This window comes from Staurois parvus, unplaced genomic scaffold (genome assembly GCF_062004578.1).
Source record: "Staurois parvus isolate SC_StPar_1 unplaced genomic scaffold, SC_StPar_1.0 ptg000155l, whole genome shotgun sequence".
Taxonomy (NCBI): Eukaryota; Metazoa; Chordata; class Amphibia; order Anura; family Ranidae; genus Staurois; species Staurois parvus.
Genome location: NW_028317951.1, coordinates 4,539,720 through 4,559,767, shown reverse-complemented (window position 1 = coordinate 4,559,767; position 20,048 = coordinate 4,539,720). Strand labels below are relative to the sequence as shown.

At 42.3% G+C, this 20,048-nt stretch overlaps 1 protein-coding gene across 4 annotated transcripts in view; it reads right to left on the bottom strand.

Moving 5' to 3' along the window:
- The window catches only part of SCHIP1 (schwannomin interacting protein 1), a 504,974-nt gene that overhangs the window by 111,492 nt on the left and 373,434 nt on the right, over nucleotides 1–20,048 (bottom strand). For all 4 annotated transcript variants that reach the window (XM_089675432.1, XM_089675433.1, XM_089675434.1 and 1 more), the window contains one exon: nucleotides 15,157–15,741. In XM_089675432.1, the coding sequence (XP_089531558.1) occupies nucleotides 15,157–15,741 (585 nt within the window). The remainder of the gene's footprint in view (nucleotides 1–15,156; nucleotides 15,742–20,048) is intronic.

Genomic DNA, 20,048 nt, shown 5'->3' with positions numbered 1-20,048 from the left:
CTCATCTCTATGTCCTTGGAGGACCGGAGTGATGTCACTTCCGGTTGCGGAGCCTTGTAAACAAGGCCATTTTTTTTTTTAATTTAAAGCACTAGATCAATGCTTTTTTTGATCTAATGTTTTACATTGTAGAGGAGATGTGGGGTCTTATTGACTCCATATTTCTCCATAAAGAGGACCTGTCACTATTTCTATCACAGGGGATGCCTGCATTCCCTGTCACTAAGTATTTCTATCACAGGGGATGCCTACATTCCTTGTGATAGGAATAAAAGTGATAAAAAAACTTTCTAAAAGGGACAGTGTAAAATAAAAAATGAAATTAATAAAAAAAAAAAAAAGTTTGAAGTGCTCCCATCCCCCCGTGCTCGCACATAGTGGTGAACACATACGTAACACGCCCACATATGTAAATGGTGTTCAACCATACATGTAAGGTATCGCCACAAACTTCAAAGCAAGAGCAAACATTCTAGCACTAGACCTCCTCTGTAACTTTACACTGGTAACCTGTAGAAATTTTTAAAGAGTCACTCATGGAGATTTTTAAGTACCGAAGTTTGACGCAATTTTAAAGCATGACATGTTGGGTATCTATTTACTCGCCATAACATCATCTTTCATATTTTACAAAATAAATAGGGGTATATATTGTTTTTTTTAAATCATTAAAGTGTATCTTTTCCCCAAAAATATATGTACATTTTTAAAAACTGTCCATTTTGGTTTCGGTTTTCGGCCAAGTGCATTCTGAATTTTTGGTTTCGGTACCAGAATTTTCATTTCAGTGCACCACTAGTTGAAACGCAAACCCTAACAATTACCACTAACCCTAATTATTACCCCTAACCCGAGCCCTTAACCCTAACATGCAACTTTGGTCACATAAAGGTTCCTGCACTACTTTGATGTGACTGATTCTACTTGAGTGCCAGAGAGTGTAAAGTCGCATCAAAGTTGCACTACATGAACAAAAAACCTGCAAAGTGCAGCAAAAATGTGTGTTAAAATATGCAAAATGTACCACAAAACGTGCTGGAAAAATGCATCAATCGCAACCTGCATAGATGTGCAAAGTTTGTACCAGGCACAATACACTTATCACTCTGGGTTGCTCGCTCAGCACCTACTCCATTAAAAAAAAGCTGCATTTTCAATGACTGCAAGGTGTTCTGTACAAGACTTTTATGAATGGAGGAGATGCAAACAAACCACAGTGATCAGCATACTACTTATACTACAGATGGAACTACAAACCTGAACACCTGATGTTCAGCACTAACAGGGACTGCTGTCAGAGCACAAGTAAGATTTGTAACTAAAGCTGCAGCTGCCATCAAACATTGTTGGAACTTGAAGCCAACTTATTTTTTACTGCACAAATAGACAAATAGTTTTTGCCTCAACTTCATTTTTAAAGTTTATATCCAGCCAAGCTTTTCCTTGTTTCTTTTTTAGTTTTTGATAGACTGGGGGATAATTACAATCTAATCAGATAGCAGTGTTTATTGCTATAGGTACTCCATTAGAGATGTTTATCCTCACTATGGCAGGCCACACATGATGCAGCTCAAAATCTCCATTCCCCCATCCACACATTCAGTGTAACAATTGCATGTAAAATCCAACATGCTGGTTGTACCCAAGTCGTACAACAATCAAATTGGGCCTACCCATAGATGGTTCGAATCTTGGCCGATTCCTGCTGAACCGGCTGATATTTGAACCATCTATGGTCGGCTTTACTGGCTTGATACCCGAATAAGAAGTGAATTTATATATTTATTTAGAAATAGGGTAAGACAGAACCCCCATCAGCTTTTTACTGTTGTTTGTATCCCTGTTACTGACTTCCCTTCAAATCCAGATTGGTAAAACTGTTGTCACCTAAGAAGAAAGTAGGTGAAATTATTATTATTATACAGGATTTATAAAGTGCCAACAATTTATGCAGAACTTTAGAACAAAAGGGCAGACAGTACAATTACAATACAAATTAATACAGGATTCAAAGGGCCCTGCTTGTCAGAGCTTACAATCTTAGGCTATGTTCACACTAGCTTTGTCAGCAGGCGTCTGACAGGCGTTTGGGAAGCGTTTTTAACTCTTCTCAAACGCCTATGAAAATTCTGCACATGGCAGCACACAGTGCTGTTCACACTAAAGCGTTAGCGTCGCGGCAAAAACTGACGCCTCATGTCAAGTCAGGAGGAGTTGAAGCCTCCCTTTCAAGTCTATGGCGCCCCTCCTCAAATGCCTGGCAGGCGTTTGTGGAGCGTTAATACCATTTAACTTAATTATAGGCGTTTGTAGTGCGGTTTTAATGCCTCAAAATCTTGCATAGGGCGTTTAGGGAGCGTTAAAAATGCTTTCCAAACGCCTGTCTAACGCCTGTCAAACGCTACAGGGGCGTTTGGCAAGAGTTAGAAATAAAGTCAAGTGTAAACGAGCCCTTATCCTAGGGTTCACACCTAAGAGTTTTCTGCAGAGTTTTGCAGAAACGCAGTACAGTCCATTTAACATGATTTCCTATGGGACATGTTCACATCTCTGCGTTTTCACCCAGAACATTTTTTGGAAAGGGTCAGGGACTTTTTTGATGCGTTGTGTTTAAAATCTGCCTAGCAACAAGAAAAAAAAAATCCAAAACGCAATGCAGAAACGCATCAAACGCAACCTGCATAGGTGTGAAAATAGCCTAAGAGGGAGGGTTGAGATACACAAAAGGTAATAACTGTGTGGGATGGGCTAATGGACAAAATACATGTACAGTTGTTAGGTGCTGGCAGGATAGGCCTCTCTGAAAAGATGAGTTTTCCGGGATCGTGTAAAAGTGGACAGAGATGGAGATAGTTGGCCACATTGGGGAAGGAAGTTCCAGAGGATGGGAGAGGCTCTGGAGAAATCCTGGAGGAGAGCATGTGAGGACGTGACAAGGGAGCTTAAGAGCAGGAGGAGGAGGAATGAAGAGAATGATTTGGTTGGTATTTTGAGACCAGGTTAGTGATGTAACTAGGGGCTAAGCAGTGCATGGATTTCTAAGTTGTTGAGGAGGGAGTTGCAGTAGTCAAGGCAGGAGATGACCAGGGAGTGAGTTAGAAGCTTTCTTCTAAATCTCTCTCATTGAGCTCTGAATAGCCGCAGAAACTCAACAGAGGTTCCTATGTTTCCCTACTCTATCCAAAACTAAAACAAAAGGTTCTGGCTGGACATAGACTTGAATTTGGCCATAGGTATTTGCCTCAATCCAGCTGCAATGGAATGTCTATGGATATGCCCAACAGCTCCAGTTGAGAACAAAGTAGTCTTAAGGAGTAAAATTCTTTACTGCATCTATATTTGGTTGAAAACAATAATGAAATCTTGTCAACTAAGAAATGATTCCAATGAAATATAGATGGTCTGTTCTAGTTACCTTCAGCCTCAACTGCACCTGCAGAACACACAAACAGCTCATTGAAAACTTCAGCATCTCACATAGTTCTCGCAGTCAGACGGACATTCTGATTGCTATGCCGTCTCCCTCCGAATCTGACTCAATAGATCATCATACCCAAGCTGTGAATGCTGCACCTGCTGTCAATCTTACGGCAATTTTAATTAACACCTGTATTCATATATTCCCCAAAGAGCTTCATCTTGCCTACACAACCTTGATATAGCAAACAGAAGGATCTTCTAAACTGCACATTAATACAGTTCAGAACATGCAGCATACAAACCTACGATGAATACAGTTTGACAATGTGATCTTGAAAATTATAACAAAGCCTTACTTATCAATATGAACATAGAAATGGACATTTTGTTGAACACTATAACCAAGCATATTGTTCCTTTCAAACGCAGCAAAGATAAAAGAATATGACTGGATACCATTAGTAGTAGAAGATAGCTTACTGAAGCATTGAGGAGACAATAGACATCTGTAGGCACCAGAGAACAAATACTCCACTGACCTCAATAGTACGGAGTCCTACATACAGATAAATACATACATAGATTTCATCTGAAATTTCAAATAATTTTTTTCTTAGCTTAACATTTTGATCAGCTGACAGTGGACAAGTAGCATTCAGAGCATTCAGATTCCCCAAAAATATGAATCCACAGCAAGCATCATGAAACTAAAAAGTCCCATGGTGGATGCCATACACAACTACCCATTAGACGATAGATGCCATTGTCCAGCATAGGCTACACATAGAGCAACATCATTATGCTAACCTTATGCAAATAAATGTGGAGCCAGCTCCATATTTCCAATTGGCCTGTGCAAAACCAGGTCTTAGGCTAGGTTCACATATGTGCGGGTGGTGCCACTGCGGATCCGCATGAAAATCTGTGCTGCCGCACCACTCGCACAGAGGAATGCAGACCTGCGGGCAGGTGCCATTAGTTCTAATGGCATGCTGCCTGCACTGGAAAACGCAACCATACTGGGAACCGAGGTTCTCCTGTGGACTGCATATTTAGAAGAAGTGCAGGGACTTCTTTCCTGCATGTCACGGGGCACGGGAGTCCATTCAAATGAATGGGCTCTTGTGCCCGCGCAAAACGCGGCCCGCACAGCCACATATATGTGTACAGATCCAAATGATTCATCATCCATGGCTGCCCAATGGCCAAAGAGAAGGGGTATAGATTTCGCAGAGACAAAAACTAAAAAATCAGCGCAAACAGATTCCCCAAATCCTAATGCCAAGGGAAAAGTGCATAATAAAGTTCAATATAAGTAAGCCCATATAGCACTAGGGTAACCTCTTGAGGCTGTAGCAGGCTCTGGGTGAAGACAGAAAAGAAGAAGAAAAGTGCTTTTAAGTGCAGTATAAAGGACATTTATTCAGGAACAATGTAAAAACACTCACATGGTAAAAGGGTAAAGAAAGCTTGTTGGTATAATGGTGTACCAATGATGACCAAGTCCTCCCTGAGAGTGCAGTGGTCCACACTGGGGGAGACTGTAGATGGACAAAAGAAGCCGGCCGGCGTGTGTAAGTCTTGGAAGATGGTGTTGGAATGCACCCTGGAGTGCAATGTCGGCATCAGTGTGATGACATGGGAGAGGCCAGCATGCAGTGCCCTGCGTTTTGGAGCATGCACGAGGCCAATGGAGGGCAAGCTTGCTCCCTTCTCAAGCATAGGCTGATGCAATAATGAGAAGAGTGTGGGTGTGTGTATACATAGGGAGAACCTTAATGACGATTAACAATTGTCATTCATTTTGCCAGCTTCTTTTGTCCATCTATAGTCTCTCCCAGTGCAGACCACGGCACTCTCACTGAGGACTTCGTCATCATTGATACTCCATTATACCAACAAGCTTTCTTTACCCATTTAACAAGTGATTATTTTTACATTGTTCCTGAATAACTGTCCTTTATACTGCACTTAGAGGCGCTTTTCTTCTTTTTATATTTGTCAGGCAGAGGGGGGCATAATAGTAACAGCAGCCCAGATCTGTCATAGCTGTAGGACAGCCCAGCAGGAGACAGGTGTGCACAATAACCTACAAGCAAGCTGTGCATCCTGGAACTGGAGGCCACCATGGTAGGAGGTAGGCGAGTGCTATAATCTGCTGGTATAGTGTGTATCCTGGACCCGTTATTGCTGGGGGACAGCACAGTAGGGGCAGTATATGTATGCCACTGCCACCTACTTGGTCATGTTTAAAACATACTAATAATTACGAAGCAGAATATTAGAGGTCTCAGACTAATCTTTACTATCAAATGTATTGTTCCTTACTATGGTTAAATCCATTGAGCAGAAGAAATGGGATCTCCAGCCAATGCAAACTGGAAGCAGATCTGGTGAGTGTGCTGCACTGTTGTCATTACACCGTTAGAACAGGTTCTAGAACCTTACTGCAATTTGCTCTCAGATTGAATTTACAGGATTTGTTTGAATAGGAAATAAGCTAATCCTTTCCTGCTTCTAGTTTCCTTCCTGGCTTACTTTAGACAATAAGCTCAATATCTTTCTATAAACATACAGCACCATGCCACAGGGTAAAGGGCAGCCATCTAAAATCTAGACTAAATACAGTTACATGCTGCACGCAAGGCACGTTTAGGGGCAAATAGGTGTCCAATTCACTGGCTAACAGAACTTAAATCAGTGCTAACATTTTCTCAGCAGAGCTGCGATATTCTCTCCAAAGCCCAAAGACTTAGAATCACTCACACTGCATTTGTCAATATGAAATGTAAGGTTGGAATCTTCTTTTATAAAGGTGGAGCCTGCTAATGTAATGTTAACCCTGGGACTGTAAATATGTTGTATTAGGTTTTAGTAGTACTATTTGTGTTTCCATTTAATACATATGATTATTTCACATTTACTATTTGCAGCCAGCAGATGGCAAACCTCAAAAAAACGGCTTTTGCCAGCCTTTTACACAGACTATTCCTTTCCCTCTCTCCTAGAACAGGTACAATGATTTGAAAAGATGATTAGTTAAGCTGCTAGCATAGAAAGTAAACCTCAAGAAACTTCGAATAATAAGTCATAAAATATGCAGCGCTCATAGATAAGGTCTCAAGATCCACAGAAACCTATTGACATATAATGTTCTAAATATACCATTAAATATGAAGTATATAAAACTGGTGACTTCTGTGGTGCATCCCTGGTTAGGGAACCGGAACAAAGTTCGTGACTCTTGTGTTGAACAAGCTGAAAGAAGTTTGCACTAACCAGATATCTCAGCAAATGGAGCATGGAGTAATTAAGACCTACTCCTGGTACTCTGAAAGAAAGCCACTGGAGAGGATGATGTCATCTGATCACTCGCCACTAGATGTCATGTTCCCAGAACAGCAGGACGATGATTCCAAAAATGCACATCAGCCAGTAAGGAGATGAATCCAACAAGCCAGCCAGCATCACACAGGAGACCAAGAGAAACCAGGCACCTTCAAAAAGCCCAGGCTCCCTCCAATAAAGAGAGCCACAGGCCAGAAGCTCTGATAGTGTAGTATTGCATTTAATAGGTAGTAATTCAAATAACAAGAGAAACAACACTTACAAAATTGGTCACAGGAACAAGGGGCAGCTAAAGGATATGTCCAGACAGTGGGGGGGCACCTCCCTGACGCGTTTCGTGTCAACACACGTTTTCGGAAAATGCTGATGCTGGCTGGCTTGTTGGATTCATCTCCTTACTGGCTGATGTGCATTTTTGGAATCATCGTCCTGCTGTTCTGGGAACATGACATCTAGTGGCGAGTGATCAGATGACATCATCCTCTCCAGTGGCTTTCTTTCAGAGTACCAGGAGTAGGTCTTAATTACTCCATGCTCCATTTGCTGAGATATCTGGTTAGTGCAAACTTCTTTCAGCTTGTTCAACACAAGAGTCACGAACTTTGTTCCGGTTCCCTAACCAGGGATGCACCACAGAAGTCACCAGTTTTATATACTTCATATTTAATGGTATATTTAGAACATTATATGTCAATAGGTTTCTGTGGATCTTGAGACCTTATCTATGAGCGCTGCATATTTTATGACTGACTAGGTACAATGATTTGACTTAACCTGTTACAACACGCATGTTAGCATACTGTGCTCTCTAATAACAGCGACCAGAAAGTTCTGCTAGGAAGTGCTTGATTCATGGATAATGTGTAAAAAATAATCAGACGTAGACTGGCCATACATTATACTATTTTCTTTAGAAAATTGCTTTAGATTTACCAAAAACCATATAAAATGAGGTCAAACCTGAACAACACTTTCCAAGTAAGCAGGCCCTTGCACTATATAGTTGAAGGTAAAGCTAAAGGACATTGGGCAGAAATTGAACAGAAAATTGTATAGTGTATGGCCAGCCTTAAGCATTTGGTGATGTGATCAATGCCAGAGCACTGGTCAGTTTGTCTCTGATGTAAGGAATTGGTAAGGGTTGTCTGGGGAGTCTAATGTTAAAAGCTAGTCATTCAGCAATTTTACCTTTACAATGATCCTTGCTTTGCCATCAAGAAAGACAATGAGGGAGGTTTACTAAAACTGAAGAGTGCAAAATCTGGTGTAGCCCTGCATAGAAACCAATCAGCTTCCAAGTTTTACTGTCGAAGATTAATTGAACCAGCTGAAGTAAGAAGCTGGTTGGCTACCATGCACAGCTGCACCAGATTTTGCACTCTCCAGTTTTAGTAAATCAACCCCCCTGCTTTTAATACTTTGTCAGACTTTTGTCAATATAATGAACTTATAAAAGTAAGCGATATTACTTATATTTTATAGAATTCAAAAACATTTACAAAATAACTGAGTTACTTTTCAAGTATAATGTCTGGTTACTTGATGACAGAATTTAAAGGGTTACAGCAGATGAATATAGTATACAGAAAAACTCCAAATCAGGAGAAATCCCATAAAGGGTCAAAATATAACCACTTGACCTCCAAAGATTTACCCCCTTTCATGACCAGGTCACTTTTCGTCTTTTGGCACTGCGTTATTTTAACTGACAATTGCCCGCCCGGTCATGCATCGCTGTACACAAATTACATTTTTATTATTTTATTCCCTACAAATAGAGAATTCTTTTGGTGGTATTTGATCACCACTGTTTTTATTTTATTTTTTTGTTCTATAAACAAAAAAAAGACCAAACATTTTGAAAAACAAACAATAATTTTTACTTTCTGATATAAAACAGCCAATACAAAAAATAAATTTTTGGTAAAAACAAAAATCCCAATAAGTGTATATTGATTGGTTTAAGCGAACGTTATAGTGTCTACAAACTATGGTATATATACTGGAGTTTTTATTTATTTATTTAATACTAGTAATGGTATTGATCAGCAACTTAAAGCGAAACTGCGATATTGCGAGACAATCTGACACTAATACTTTGTGGGAACCAGTGACACTAATGATCAGTACTAAAAATATGACAATGTACTAATGACACTGGCTGGGAAGGGGTTAAACATCTAGGGCGATCAAAGGGTTAAATGTGTGCCTAACCAGTGTTTTTGTGTGTACTTTCAGGTGTTTTCACTACGGGACATGCTGGATTTTATTCCCTGCTATGCAGGGAAACAAAATCTAGCACATTCCCCGCTGGCAGAACAGAGCTCTGCCTTGTTTACATAGGCTGAGCTCTGTTCTGTCTTTCTCTTCACCTGTCAGTGGGTGCCGATGATCACCCATTGACCAGAACACACCGATCGGCTTGTGCTGTGTATAATCACAGGGCAACCAGGTCACCAGCGGCTCACACCCCCTACCTGGCAGTGCCGGATCACATACTAGGTGCATGATCCAGCACAGGAGTACCACTCTGTCATACCTAGGATATGTGGTGGGTAAGTGGTTAAAATCATATATTTATTTCCACATTGTATTTCAATTTTTTCTAGCCTTCTCCTGTTACACTGAACAATCCTGAAATTTGTAAACTTACTTTGTTAAAACTCCCAACACATTTACTGCCTTGAATTCTGTGACATGTATTCACTATGTTCTGTGAGTAGGCACTGTTGTGTTACACCTTTCATAGAGCCTGCCTTCTGAACTATAGAGCTGCTAAGAGGAGTTTAAACAGGCGGAGTCAGTACAGGAGTCACTGCTTGCAAGCAGCAAGGTACCATGGGAGATGTAGTCCCTAGAAAGTAGTGAACAGCAAAAGAGAACCTGGAGGCTGCAAGAGGTCGTGCTGGTACACCCTGTACAGGTATAGTTTACTGCTGTCACTATCAGGATGCCATCCAGAGAAATGCTGTGCAGTTGATGCTGGAGCACATGTGAGTATATAAAAGTGGTGCTTGAGAGAGGCTGGAGGAGAAGAGCACGGACATGCAAAAAAGTATAAGAGAAAAAGGTAAAACAAAATTTTGGGACAAATGTGCCAACTATTTGTGATAAACAGTAAACTAGCAAAATATGTCATCCCATTAATGTTGACATCTACTTTAAAGTCATTGGTGGTGATGTCCAAAATCTGACTCTGAGGCAGTGACACAAGGAAGAAAGGAACATTCTGAGGACGTTCTGTACACCAAACTGAAATGGAAAGGCAATTTGTAATAATATTAAATTACAAAATGGCTTGTGTTGCAAATATAAATATAATTTTTTCCCTTTAACATCCCTACAGAGGTGAGGTGGCAATTCACCTGACATATTTTAATGTATTCATTCACAATGCCAAATGTAAGATTAATGTAACAACCAATTAGCCAGCCAAAATGTACCATAATCTGCGATTCCTTCAGGTCCTGGCTAACAGATTTTTAAAAGGACAACAAAGACAAACTGTTGTAGTTAAATTAAGCCAATTAGATTGATATTTCTCATATTTTATTTCAGTAAACTGAAATCTGGTTGGCTGTTAAAGCTTACAGCACTTTAAGCAATAATAGTAACTCAGAACGTGTAAAATATGATGTAAAAGCAGTCCCAAAAATTAAGAAAACATTTGGCAAGAGAAAACAGATGGGAGATAAATATAACTGTGCTTATCAGCATCCTATAAATAACCTATATGAATTTCTCATAAAAAGAAAATCTTTCAAGTGGTTTTAAAGGTTAAAGTATTTTTTTTAATCTTAGTGCATTCTTTTCTGAATGTTTTTTAGCCCAGCTCCCCTGAGCCCAATATCTGGCTGCTGTTGCTCTCTCTCCATTGGCTCTCACTGCTATCACTCAAAGCCAGTGACCAGGGAAGAAGGGTGGGGCCAAGTCCTGATGTCTGTGTCTACAGACGCAGACAGCTGGGCTTGGGAACGAGCACGCAGGTGGGTACCCATAGGAAACATTTTTCTAGGGGGTAGCACCGAGTAGAGGAGGAGCCAGGAGCACTGGTGTAGAACCGAAGAAGAGGAGGATAGGGGCTGCTCTATGTAAAACCATTACACAGAGAAAACAGTACCTTTTTTTTTTTTTTGTTCTTTCTTTGTTTTTTTTATTATTGCTTACAGTCCCTTTACATCAAACTATAAACACTGAACAACAAACCAACCCAAAATGATCACATTATATTGATATTGAAAAGATGTCTCAACTACTGCAGTTAGTGAAATTACCAAATATATGCCTCAAAATAGGTCTTTGCGTTGTGCTGCACAACATCATGTACACATAACATGCCATCCTCCCGTCAAATGAAATGGATTTTTTTTTTGTGCAAATTAATCAAAATATATCTTCTCTGTAAGGTGACACAAAAATGTGGTACATATAGTATAACATAGCACAGCAAACTGTGAAGCCTGAGCAAAACCATTCAGGGGAATTAAAAAAGACCCAACAACACTTTTCTGGCAATTTGGCCTTTTAAAACCTTTACCAGATTTTAGATCCACTGCCACTCATTTCAATAGCTTTACTGAGTCAGGTAGCTGTTATTAGTGGTGCTATTACTACAACAAATTAAAAAAGGAATTACCTCTAGTTCATAAATAAAAAAACTAGAGGTAACTGACACCAACTTTGAGTTGGTGAACAGAGACAGGCTGAGTGCTTGTCTCTGTGCGCTGTGTAGCAGGCGGCATACCCCCTCCACTCCTGTCACTGGTTAAGAACACTGTCAGTTTCACAGCCAACAGGCTACTTGCAACCAGCGACACCAACAGTGGACAGAGCCTAAGGAGAAACTAGTGTGTAATGTCTCTGAATCCTTATCAGGTCTGCTCTTCTGATTGACAGCATACAGTGGATGGATTCTATAGCTAATAGCAAGACGTCAATTGGCTAAATATCTGCTCATTAACTACTGTTAATCACAAGGGAAGTGGACCTGATGGTAAACTAGTGTCTCTGAAACCCCATGGGAAGTGGACCTGATGGAAAACTTGTGTCTCTGAATCCCCAAGGGAAGTGGACCTGATGGAAAACTAGTGTCTCTGAATCCCCAAGGGAAGTGGACCTGATGGAAAACTAGTGTCTCTGAATCCCCAAGGGAAGTGGACCTGATGGAAAACTAGTGTCTCTGAATCCCCAAGGGAAGTGGACCTGATGGAAAACTAGTATCTCTGAATCCCCAAGGGAAGTGGACCTGATGGAAAACTAGTGTCTCTGAATCCCCAAGGGAAGTGGACCTGATGGAAAGCTAGTGTCTCTGAATCCCCAAGGGAAGTGGACCTGAATCTCTGAATCCCCAGGCTTTGCCCACCCACCTTCAACACTCCTTGGTTCTGTGCTGTCTGTGTCACAGCTGCAGTGGTGGAAAGGGAACTTGGCTGCACTAAGGCTGGCCATACATTATACAATTATCTGGAGATTTTTGGTTTAGATTTACCAAAAACCATATAATAGGACAAACCTAAACAACACTTGCAGTTGTATCCAATTAGGCAGGCCCTTGCACTACAGAGTTGAAGGTAAATCTAAAGGAAATTGGGCAGAAAATTGGAAGATAATTGTATAATTTATGGCCAGCCTAAGGGTGGGTGTCCATATAAACACTCTGGTCTCAGTGCGCCTCTGCACTGCACAGTTTTTAACATACATATCTATCACAGCACCCACATTTGTTGCATGGAGGCAGTTTGGAATGCTAAAGAGTGTTGTAGGCACGCTTTATGAATTGCCTTGATTATAAACCCCGATTTACCTGTTAAAGGGGAGGTGTCACTTTGCCTTTTCAGAACAAACGTGACAGGTTATTTTGATGGGGTACCCCCACCCACTGAAACATACCATCTAATACCATCTCTACAATCCACTGCTGCCCTGTTCACCTACAGGGCCCCTGAGATTAATCCTTGTATAAATTCTGTGATAGAGCATATAAAGGGTTAATGGCCTTCTTCCCCTTGTTTGGATCTAGCCATTGATGCCATGTATACTTTAATTTCAAATTCATACCTTTGCATTGCATTACCATGTGTTTTATCATATGTTACACATGGAACACGAGGTGTTGTCAGTCATGTTGAATAGGACCCCAGCACACCTACTCTATGTTTGAATGTACCTCATCACCCTTCTGTGCATTGGGGTGTACTGCAACAAACAAGGCGCAGGATGGTTTACCTTTAAAGGTCCATTGTAGTAGTGGACAGCCCACTTTAGTAACGAACCACAAAGATCTGAAATCTAGCCTAAAGCTGGCCATACGCTAGTAAACGTTTATTCAAAATTCTATGTTTTAAGAACATTTGTTCAATTTTCTAACGGTCAAATCGATGTTCATTTCGATCCCAGTGATGTGAAAATTCAAAGGAGCAGGATAGAAATTTTTTCTCAAAGAATTTTGTCACAGTATATGTAGTTTTCATTCAGGACAGTCCATTCTTTCAAATGTTGCTTTTGAATGGTACTCATTAAGCCATAAAATGTACTAAGAATTTTTGTGCGAATGTTTGTAAGAAAATCGACTAAGATTTAAAACAGGAAAACACCAATGTGAATTTCACCTGTACAGCCAACACAATTGTAAGATGCCTGGAGAAATAGCATTTCTTTAAATAACCCCAGCCTACGCTTGGACACATGGATAAACACTGATCACTATTTATGACTATTACACTTCTGTCAACTATGTTGTGACAGCAGTACCCCGGAGAATGCCCAACTCCTCAGGCAGGCAGCCCAATAAAATACATAGAGTGTCAGCTCTCTGGGGCTCATGTAACTTCATGTAGTATGCTGCATTCATGTGTACAACGTCTTCTCAGCTCTTATTAGTGTGTCTATTCTCATGCAGTGAATGATGACCTCTTTGTGGCTTTCAATGGATGCTATGGGTAACTACACGACTCTAATCTACACTCTTATCAAATAAGACAACATACATGTAACAATGTCTTCATATTAATAGAATGATTATTCAATGGTAACATTTGTTTATAAACATATTTTATTCTTATTTTAAGTATTTCACTAACAGAGCGAAAACAGAGCAGGAATTGAGATAATTCCGTGAAATGAAATCTACCTATAATACCCCCCCCCCCCTCGCCGCACATATCACAGAACACTGCACATGTCAAAGAACGGAAGAAAAAAAAAAAAAAGAGTTTGTACCCACTCTGGCATGTCATAGCTATCAGTGGAGGAGGCGGGCACAGGCCCAAAATTACTCTCATGGATTCCAATGATCTTGAAGCAAGGAGCACAGACAATATATTATTTTCTGGGGTAGGAGTCCAGCTAATTTACATATTGTAGAGATGGGGGAAGCCCAGAAGGAAGAAAGGAAGGGAGAGAGCGCACAATAGAAAAAGACACGGAGAAAAGGAGAGAGAGAGAGGGGGGGGGGAGAGAAGGAGAGAGAGGGAGAGAGAAGGAGAGAGAGAGAGGAGAGAGAGAACGAGAGAGGGGGGAGGGGGAGGAGGAGGAGAGAGAGGGGGAGGGGGAGGAGAGAGAGGGGGAGCGGGAGGAGAGAGAGAGGGGGGGAAGGAGAGGTCGGAGAGAGGGGGGATGGGAGGAGAGAGAGGAAGGAGAGAGAGGGGGGGAGGCGAGAGAGAGGGGGGAGGAGAGAGAGAGAGGGGAAGGAGAGAGAGGGGGGAAGGAGAAAGAGAAAGAGAGGAAGAAGAGAGAACAGGAGAGAAAGGAGAGAGAGACAGAGAGAGGGGGAGAGAGAGAAGGAGGGAGAGAGAGAGGGAGAAGGGGGGAGAGGGGGAGGGGGAGAGAGGGGGAGGGGGAGAGAGGGGGGAGGGGAGAGAGAGAGGGGGAGGGGAGAGAGAGAGGGGGAGGGGAGAGGGGGGAGAGGGGAGGGGGGAGCGGGGGAGGGAGAGGGAGAGGAGGGAGAGCGGGGGAGAGAGAGGGAGAGGGGTGAGAGAGAGAGAAGGAGGGGGAGAGAGAGAAGGAGGGGGTGAGAGAGAGAGAAGGAGGGGGAGAGAGAGAAGGAGGGGGGGAGAGAGGGAGGGGGGGAGAGGGAGGGGGGAGGGAGGGAGGGGAGGGGGGAGAAGGGGGAGAGAGAGAGAAGGAAGAGAGAAAGGGGAGAGAAGAGGAAGCGGAGGGAGAGAGAGAGAGAGGAGAGAGAGAGAAAGAAAGAAATGAAGGAGAAATAAATGAAGAGAAGGAGAAAGAGAAAATGGATAAGAAGGAGAAGAGGGATAAGAAGGAGAAGAGAATCAACGTATTTCTGTTATCAGTACTCCTTTTTAGTATATATCCAGCAACACAACATTTGCAAAGTTTTTCTGCAGTAATATTTCCACTTGTAAACTTGAATAACAGAAAAAAACTTACGGATGTGTAATTGGATCTGGCCTGTCTCTGGTTCCGGGACTCCTGTTCCTGGAACTGTAGTCCCGCAAGGTGCTTCTCCAAGGCTTCCCAGTCCATAGTAGGGAGCTGAGGTTCGTCCCTCATGATGGCGGATGAACCAACGAATGAGTTCACCGGAGGTCCCCTGCTAGAACTATTCTGCGGCTTTGGAGGGTTGTGCTTTCCTTTACTTGGGGGTTTCCCAGTGACTAAGTTCCCGTTTAATTTGTGCCGATGAGAAGGGTTACCATTTGTGGTAGACAAATTCCCTCCTTTAATGTCCTCAAACTCCTCTGCTAAACTTCTGCAGGTCACAGACCTGGCAAAACAGTTGTCCTTAGGATAGCCATCATCAGCACTCACTTCTTCTTCCTCATCTTCATCCTCCCATTCATCGCTCACCTTGTCCACCATAAAGTCCTCCTCCTCATAATCCTCCAAAGCAGCCAGATCCAGGCTGGGGGAAGATTTACAGTCCGAGCAGGGGGTCACTTTGTTGGAGCTTGATTCTGAACTCGAGCGGCTACAGGCATCACTTCCTAAATCCATGCCATCCTCTCTGTAATCCTAGGAGTGAATGGAAAAAAAACAAAAGGAAGGAAAAAAAGAGAGAGAAATGATTAATGTATGTTTGCATCAAAGCCAAGCACCCTGTCTATACTTGCTCTCCAGGAGAAAAAAAAATACATGAAGCAACTGCAAGCTGCCAGCAAGAATATCCATCCCCTGAGGCAGCAAAGATTCCTGTCCTCCCACAACATGAGCAGCACTCTAGTCACAGGCAGAGTCAGCACACTGATTTACATACACACCGGCGGTGACACTGTGATAACACCCAATCCTCCATTACGAACCCGGTTAACATGCCTCATGGCGGCACCTTTCTCTTCTGTCAAAGTGTACTCATAATTACATTTTCCTATTAAAAGCCTATCTGTGTCTTGCCGCATCATTGTTATTCTGAACAAAAATTTGCACTCAGCAATGAATGAAAATTCAAAATATATACCTTTTAAAAATTAAATTTATTTATATATATATATATATATATATATATATATATATACACACACTTTTATTTATTTTAATGTCAGGAATAATAGTGCATTTATTTTACAGATATATCATAGGCAGTAATCTTAAGTAATGAATAAAGCTGCATGATCGGTGGATGACTATATATTTTCTGAATCATTTCCTTTAAATGTCATTTACAAATAGAACTGGTGGAAGAGTTCCTATATAGCTGGATTTAGTTCCCATATATGGGGCGTCATATATACATCCCTTGGTAATCATGGGAAGATTCTGTAAGTGTCTACATAAGTCCTCATACAATGCTTCCACCTACCTCAACTGTTGCACCTACCCTGTGTGATGCCATCTGCAGTGCAGCAAACAAGCAAAATGATATTATTCCCAGCACACATATCAGCTGTCCAGAGGTTTTACTTGAATATATATAAGTCAGTGCGGCTTTTATATATATATATATATATATATATATATATATATATATACATATACACTGCACTGACTTGTACTTGTCAAGGCCCCTCAGTATGGTGTGATCCTAACTCTAGTCTATGAGGCCCCCCTATTCATTATTGCGTAGCAGGGAAGAGCATTCCCGTTGAGCAATCTTCACAGAGGGTTTTTCACATGATTCCTTGTGTCCGATAGGGCCAAGACCATTCACTTGAATGGGCTGCCCTTTGCGCATTTCTCATCCGAAAAGAAGCTCCTGCTCCTTTTCAGGTGACAAGCTTCACGCAATTTTTAAAGATGCAGTTTTCCATGTAATCCTGTTTGGGGTGCCATGGAAGGATAACGGCACCCAAACACGTGCCATGCTGAGATTGCTCTGATTCTGCCCACAATACAAAACTGCAAAGTGTGAATAGAAACATATAGCAATGGATAAAACAAGGGCAGGTATGCCTGGAGGGAGCCCATTCCTTCCTAAGTCTAGGTTCACACCAATGCAGATTGCGTTTGAGGCGTTTCTGCATTGCGTTTTGCTGCTTGTGTTTTTGCCGCATTTTGCGGTTTTTTCCCATTTTTTTATTTTTCTTGTTGCTAGGCAGATTTTAAAACGCATCAAAAACGCAGCACATGCTTCTCTGCAGCGTTCCCATTAAACGCAATATTTTGTGTTAAAAAAAGTCCCTGACCCTTTCCAAAAAAACGCACCGGGTGGAAATGCTGAGATGTGAACCTGTCCCATAGGAAATCATGTTAAATGGACTATACTGCGTTTCTGCAAAATGCTGCAGGATACGCATGGGTGAGAACCTAGGGTAAAGCTGAAGGGACACACTAGAAGCCTAGGCAAAGCACAATGGCAGATGAAGGCATCAAATGCGCCCCCACGCCAATTCCAGCAAACAGTGCATCGCCTATGAAAGGGCTGTTCTGAAAGATCTTACAAGCACTGATCAGCATGCTGAAAATTTTCTGCAGCTAATCCAATACTCAGGATCCATCATCCCAGGCAATATTCATATCTGTCATACATACTGCTTGTCATATGCCCAGCCTGAAACCTGGAACCTTACAATTGTACTGATTCAAAAGAGAACAAAACCATACAAAGTGGGGTCACCCTCACTGACACCAGAGACGTAGGCAAGCTTGCTATGAATTTAAAGGGCTGAGCTGTTATCAGAAAGTGGGAGGAAATTCTTCAGAACCAGCAGAGCAAACATTCGGAAAATTGGACAAACACAGCAGTAATTGGGATTTCGAGTCAGAGCAGATTAGGATTTTCTGTCTGGAAGTATATTAGTGAAAGCAGCAGAACACACAGATAATGCACAGCATGTACACACAAAGGCTTTCTCTGCAAGCATGCTGCATAGGCATTGAATGGCACGCCCAGAGCCTGTGTGACCCCCCCAGATAGCACACCTATTAACTGCCCCAAGGTTGTCACACAGAGGTCTGATGCTGTCCTCAGGGACATTCATGCCACAACCCAGCTCCCTTCTGATTTGCACTCCTTGCTGTGCATTTTGAAGACACTGAAGGTCTTCTTCCAATGAATTGCACATACAAGAGGTAGACTACTAGGCATCCCTCTACAGCACCAGCACAGCCTAGGAATGCCTGGATTCCTTCATCTATATAAAGCTCATTGACAGAGCGACACATCTGCCCTTGGCTCTGTCTAGTCTGGATTCAGCACAGTAGTCAATGAACTGGTAGAGGGAGATTTACTAAAACTGGAGAGTGCAAAGTCTGCTGCAGCTGTGCATGGCAGCCAATCAGCGTCTAGCTTCAGCTTGTTCAGTTACGCTTTGGCAATAAAACCTGGAAGCTGATTGGTTTCTGTACAGAGCTGCTCCAGATTCTGCGTGCACCAGTTAAAGCAGAGCTCCACCCAAAAGGGGAAGTTCCGCTTTAAGGACTGCTCCCCCGCTCCCCATTAAGGATTGGCACCTTTGGGGGGTGGGTACCCGAATTTGACAGGTGCCCGCTCCCACTTCCAGTCTGATCGCCTAGGCAATAGGAAGCGGAAGGTGTCCTCCCTCCCTCCCTCCCTGTAGTCTTTTGGGACACGTGACAAGTCCCAGAAGACTTCAGGACCATTCATGAAGCGCAGCGCTACTTGTGCATGCGCAGTGGGTACCCGGCTATGAAGCCGCAAGCTGTCACAGCCAGGTGCCCACACTGAAGTTGCCAGCCTCCAGGAGTACAGGACGGCTGGTGAAACGGGCTGCGGGGGACACACCGCGGGACCGAGGGACAGATAAGTGGCTGTTTTTTAAAAGTCAGCAGCTACAGTTTTTGTAGCTGCTGACTTTTATTTTTTGACAGGATGAGTGGAACTCCGCTTTAAGTCTAGCAGATCACTATATATATATATATATATATATATATATTGCAGACGATGTATGGACTGGTCCTTCTATAAGTATACAGTCCAGGAGATGTATGGGCAGGTCCTTCTATATGTATACAGTCCAGGAGATGTATGGGCAGGTCCTTCTATATGTATACAGTCCAGGAGATGTATGGACAGGTCCTTCTATATGTATACAGTCCAGGTAATGTATGGACAGGTCATTCTATACGTATATAGTGCTGGTGATGTATGAACAGGTCCTTCTATACGTATACAGTCCAGGCGATGTATGAACAGGTCCTTCTATATGTATACAGTCCAGGCGATGTACGGACAGGTCCTTCTATACGTATACAGTCCAGGTGATGTATGGACAGGTCCTTCTATATGTATACAGTCCAGGCGATGTACGGACAGGTCCTTCTATACGTATACAGTCCAGGTGATGTATGGACAGGTCATTCTATCTGTATACAGTCCAGGCGATGTATGGACAGGTCCTTCTATACGTATACAGTCCAGGTGATGTATGGTCAGGTCCTTCTATACGTATACAGTCCAGGCTATGTATGGACAGGTCCTTCTATTCGTATACAGTCCAGGTGATGTATGGACAGGTCCTTCTATACGTATACAGTCCAGGTGATGTATGGACAGGTCATTCTATACGTATACAGTCCAGGTGATGTATGGACAGGTCCTTCTATACGTATACAGTCCAGGCTATGTATGGACAGATCCTTCTATCTGTATACAGTGCTGGTGATGTATGGACAGGTCCTTCTATATGTATATAGTGCTGGCGATGTATGGGCAGGTCCTTCTGTATGTATGCAGCCCAGGCGATATATGGACAGGTCCTTCTGTATGTATACAGCCCAGGCAATGTATGGACAGGTCCTTCTGTATGTATACAGCCCAGGCAATGTATGGACAGGTCCTTCTATACGTATACAGCCCAGGCGATGTATGGACAGGCCCTTCTGTATGTATACAGTCCCGGTGATGTATGGACAGGTCCTTCTAT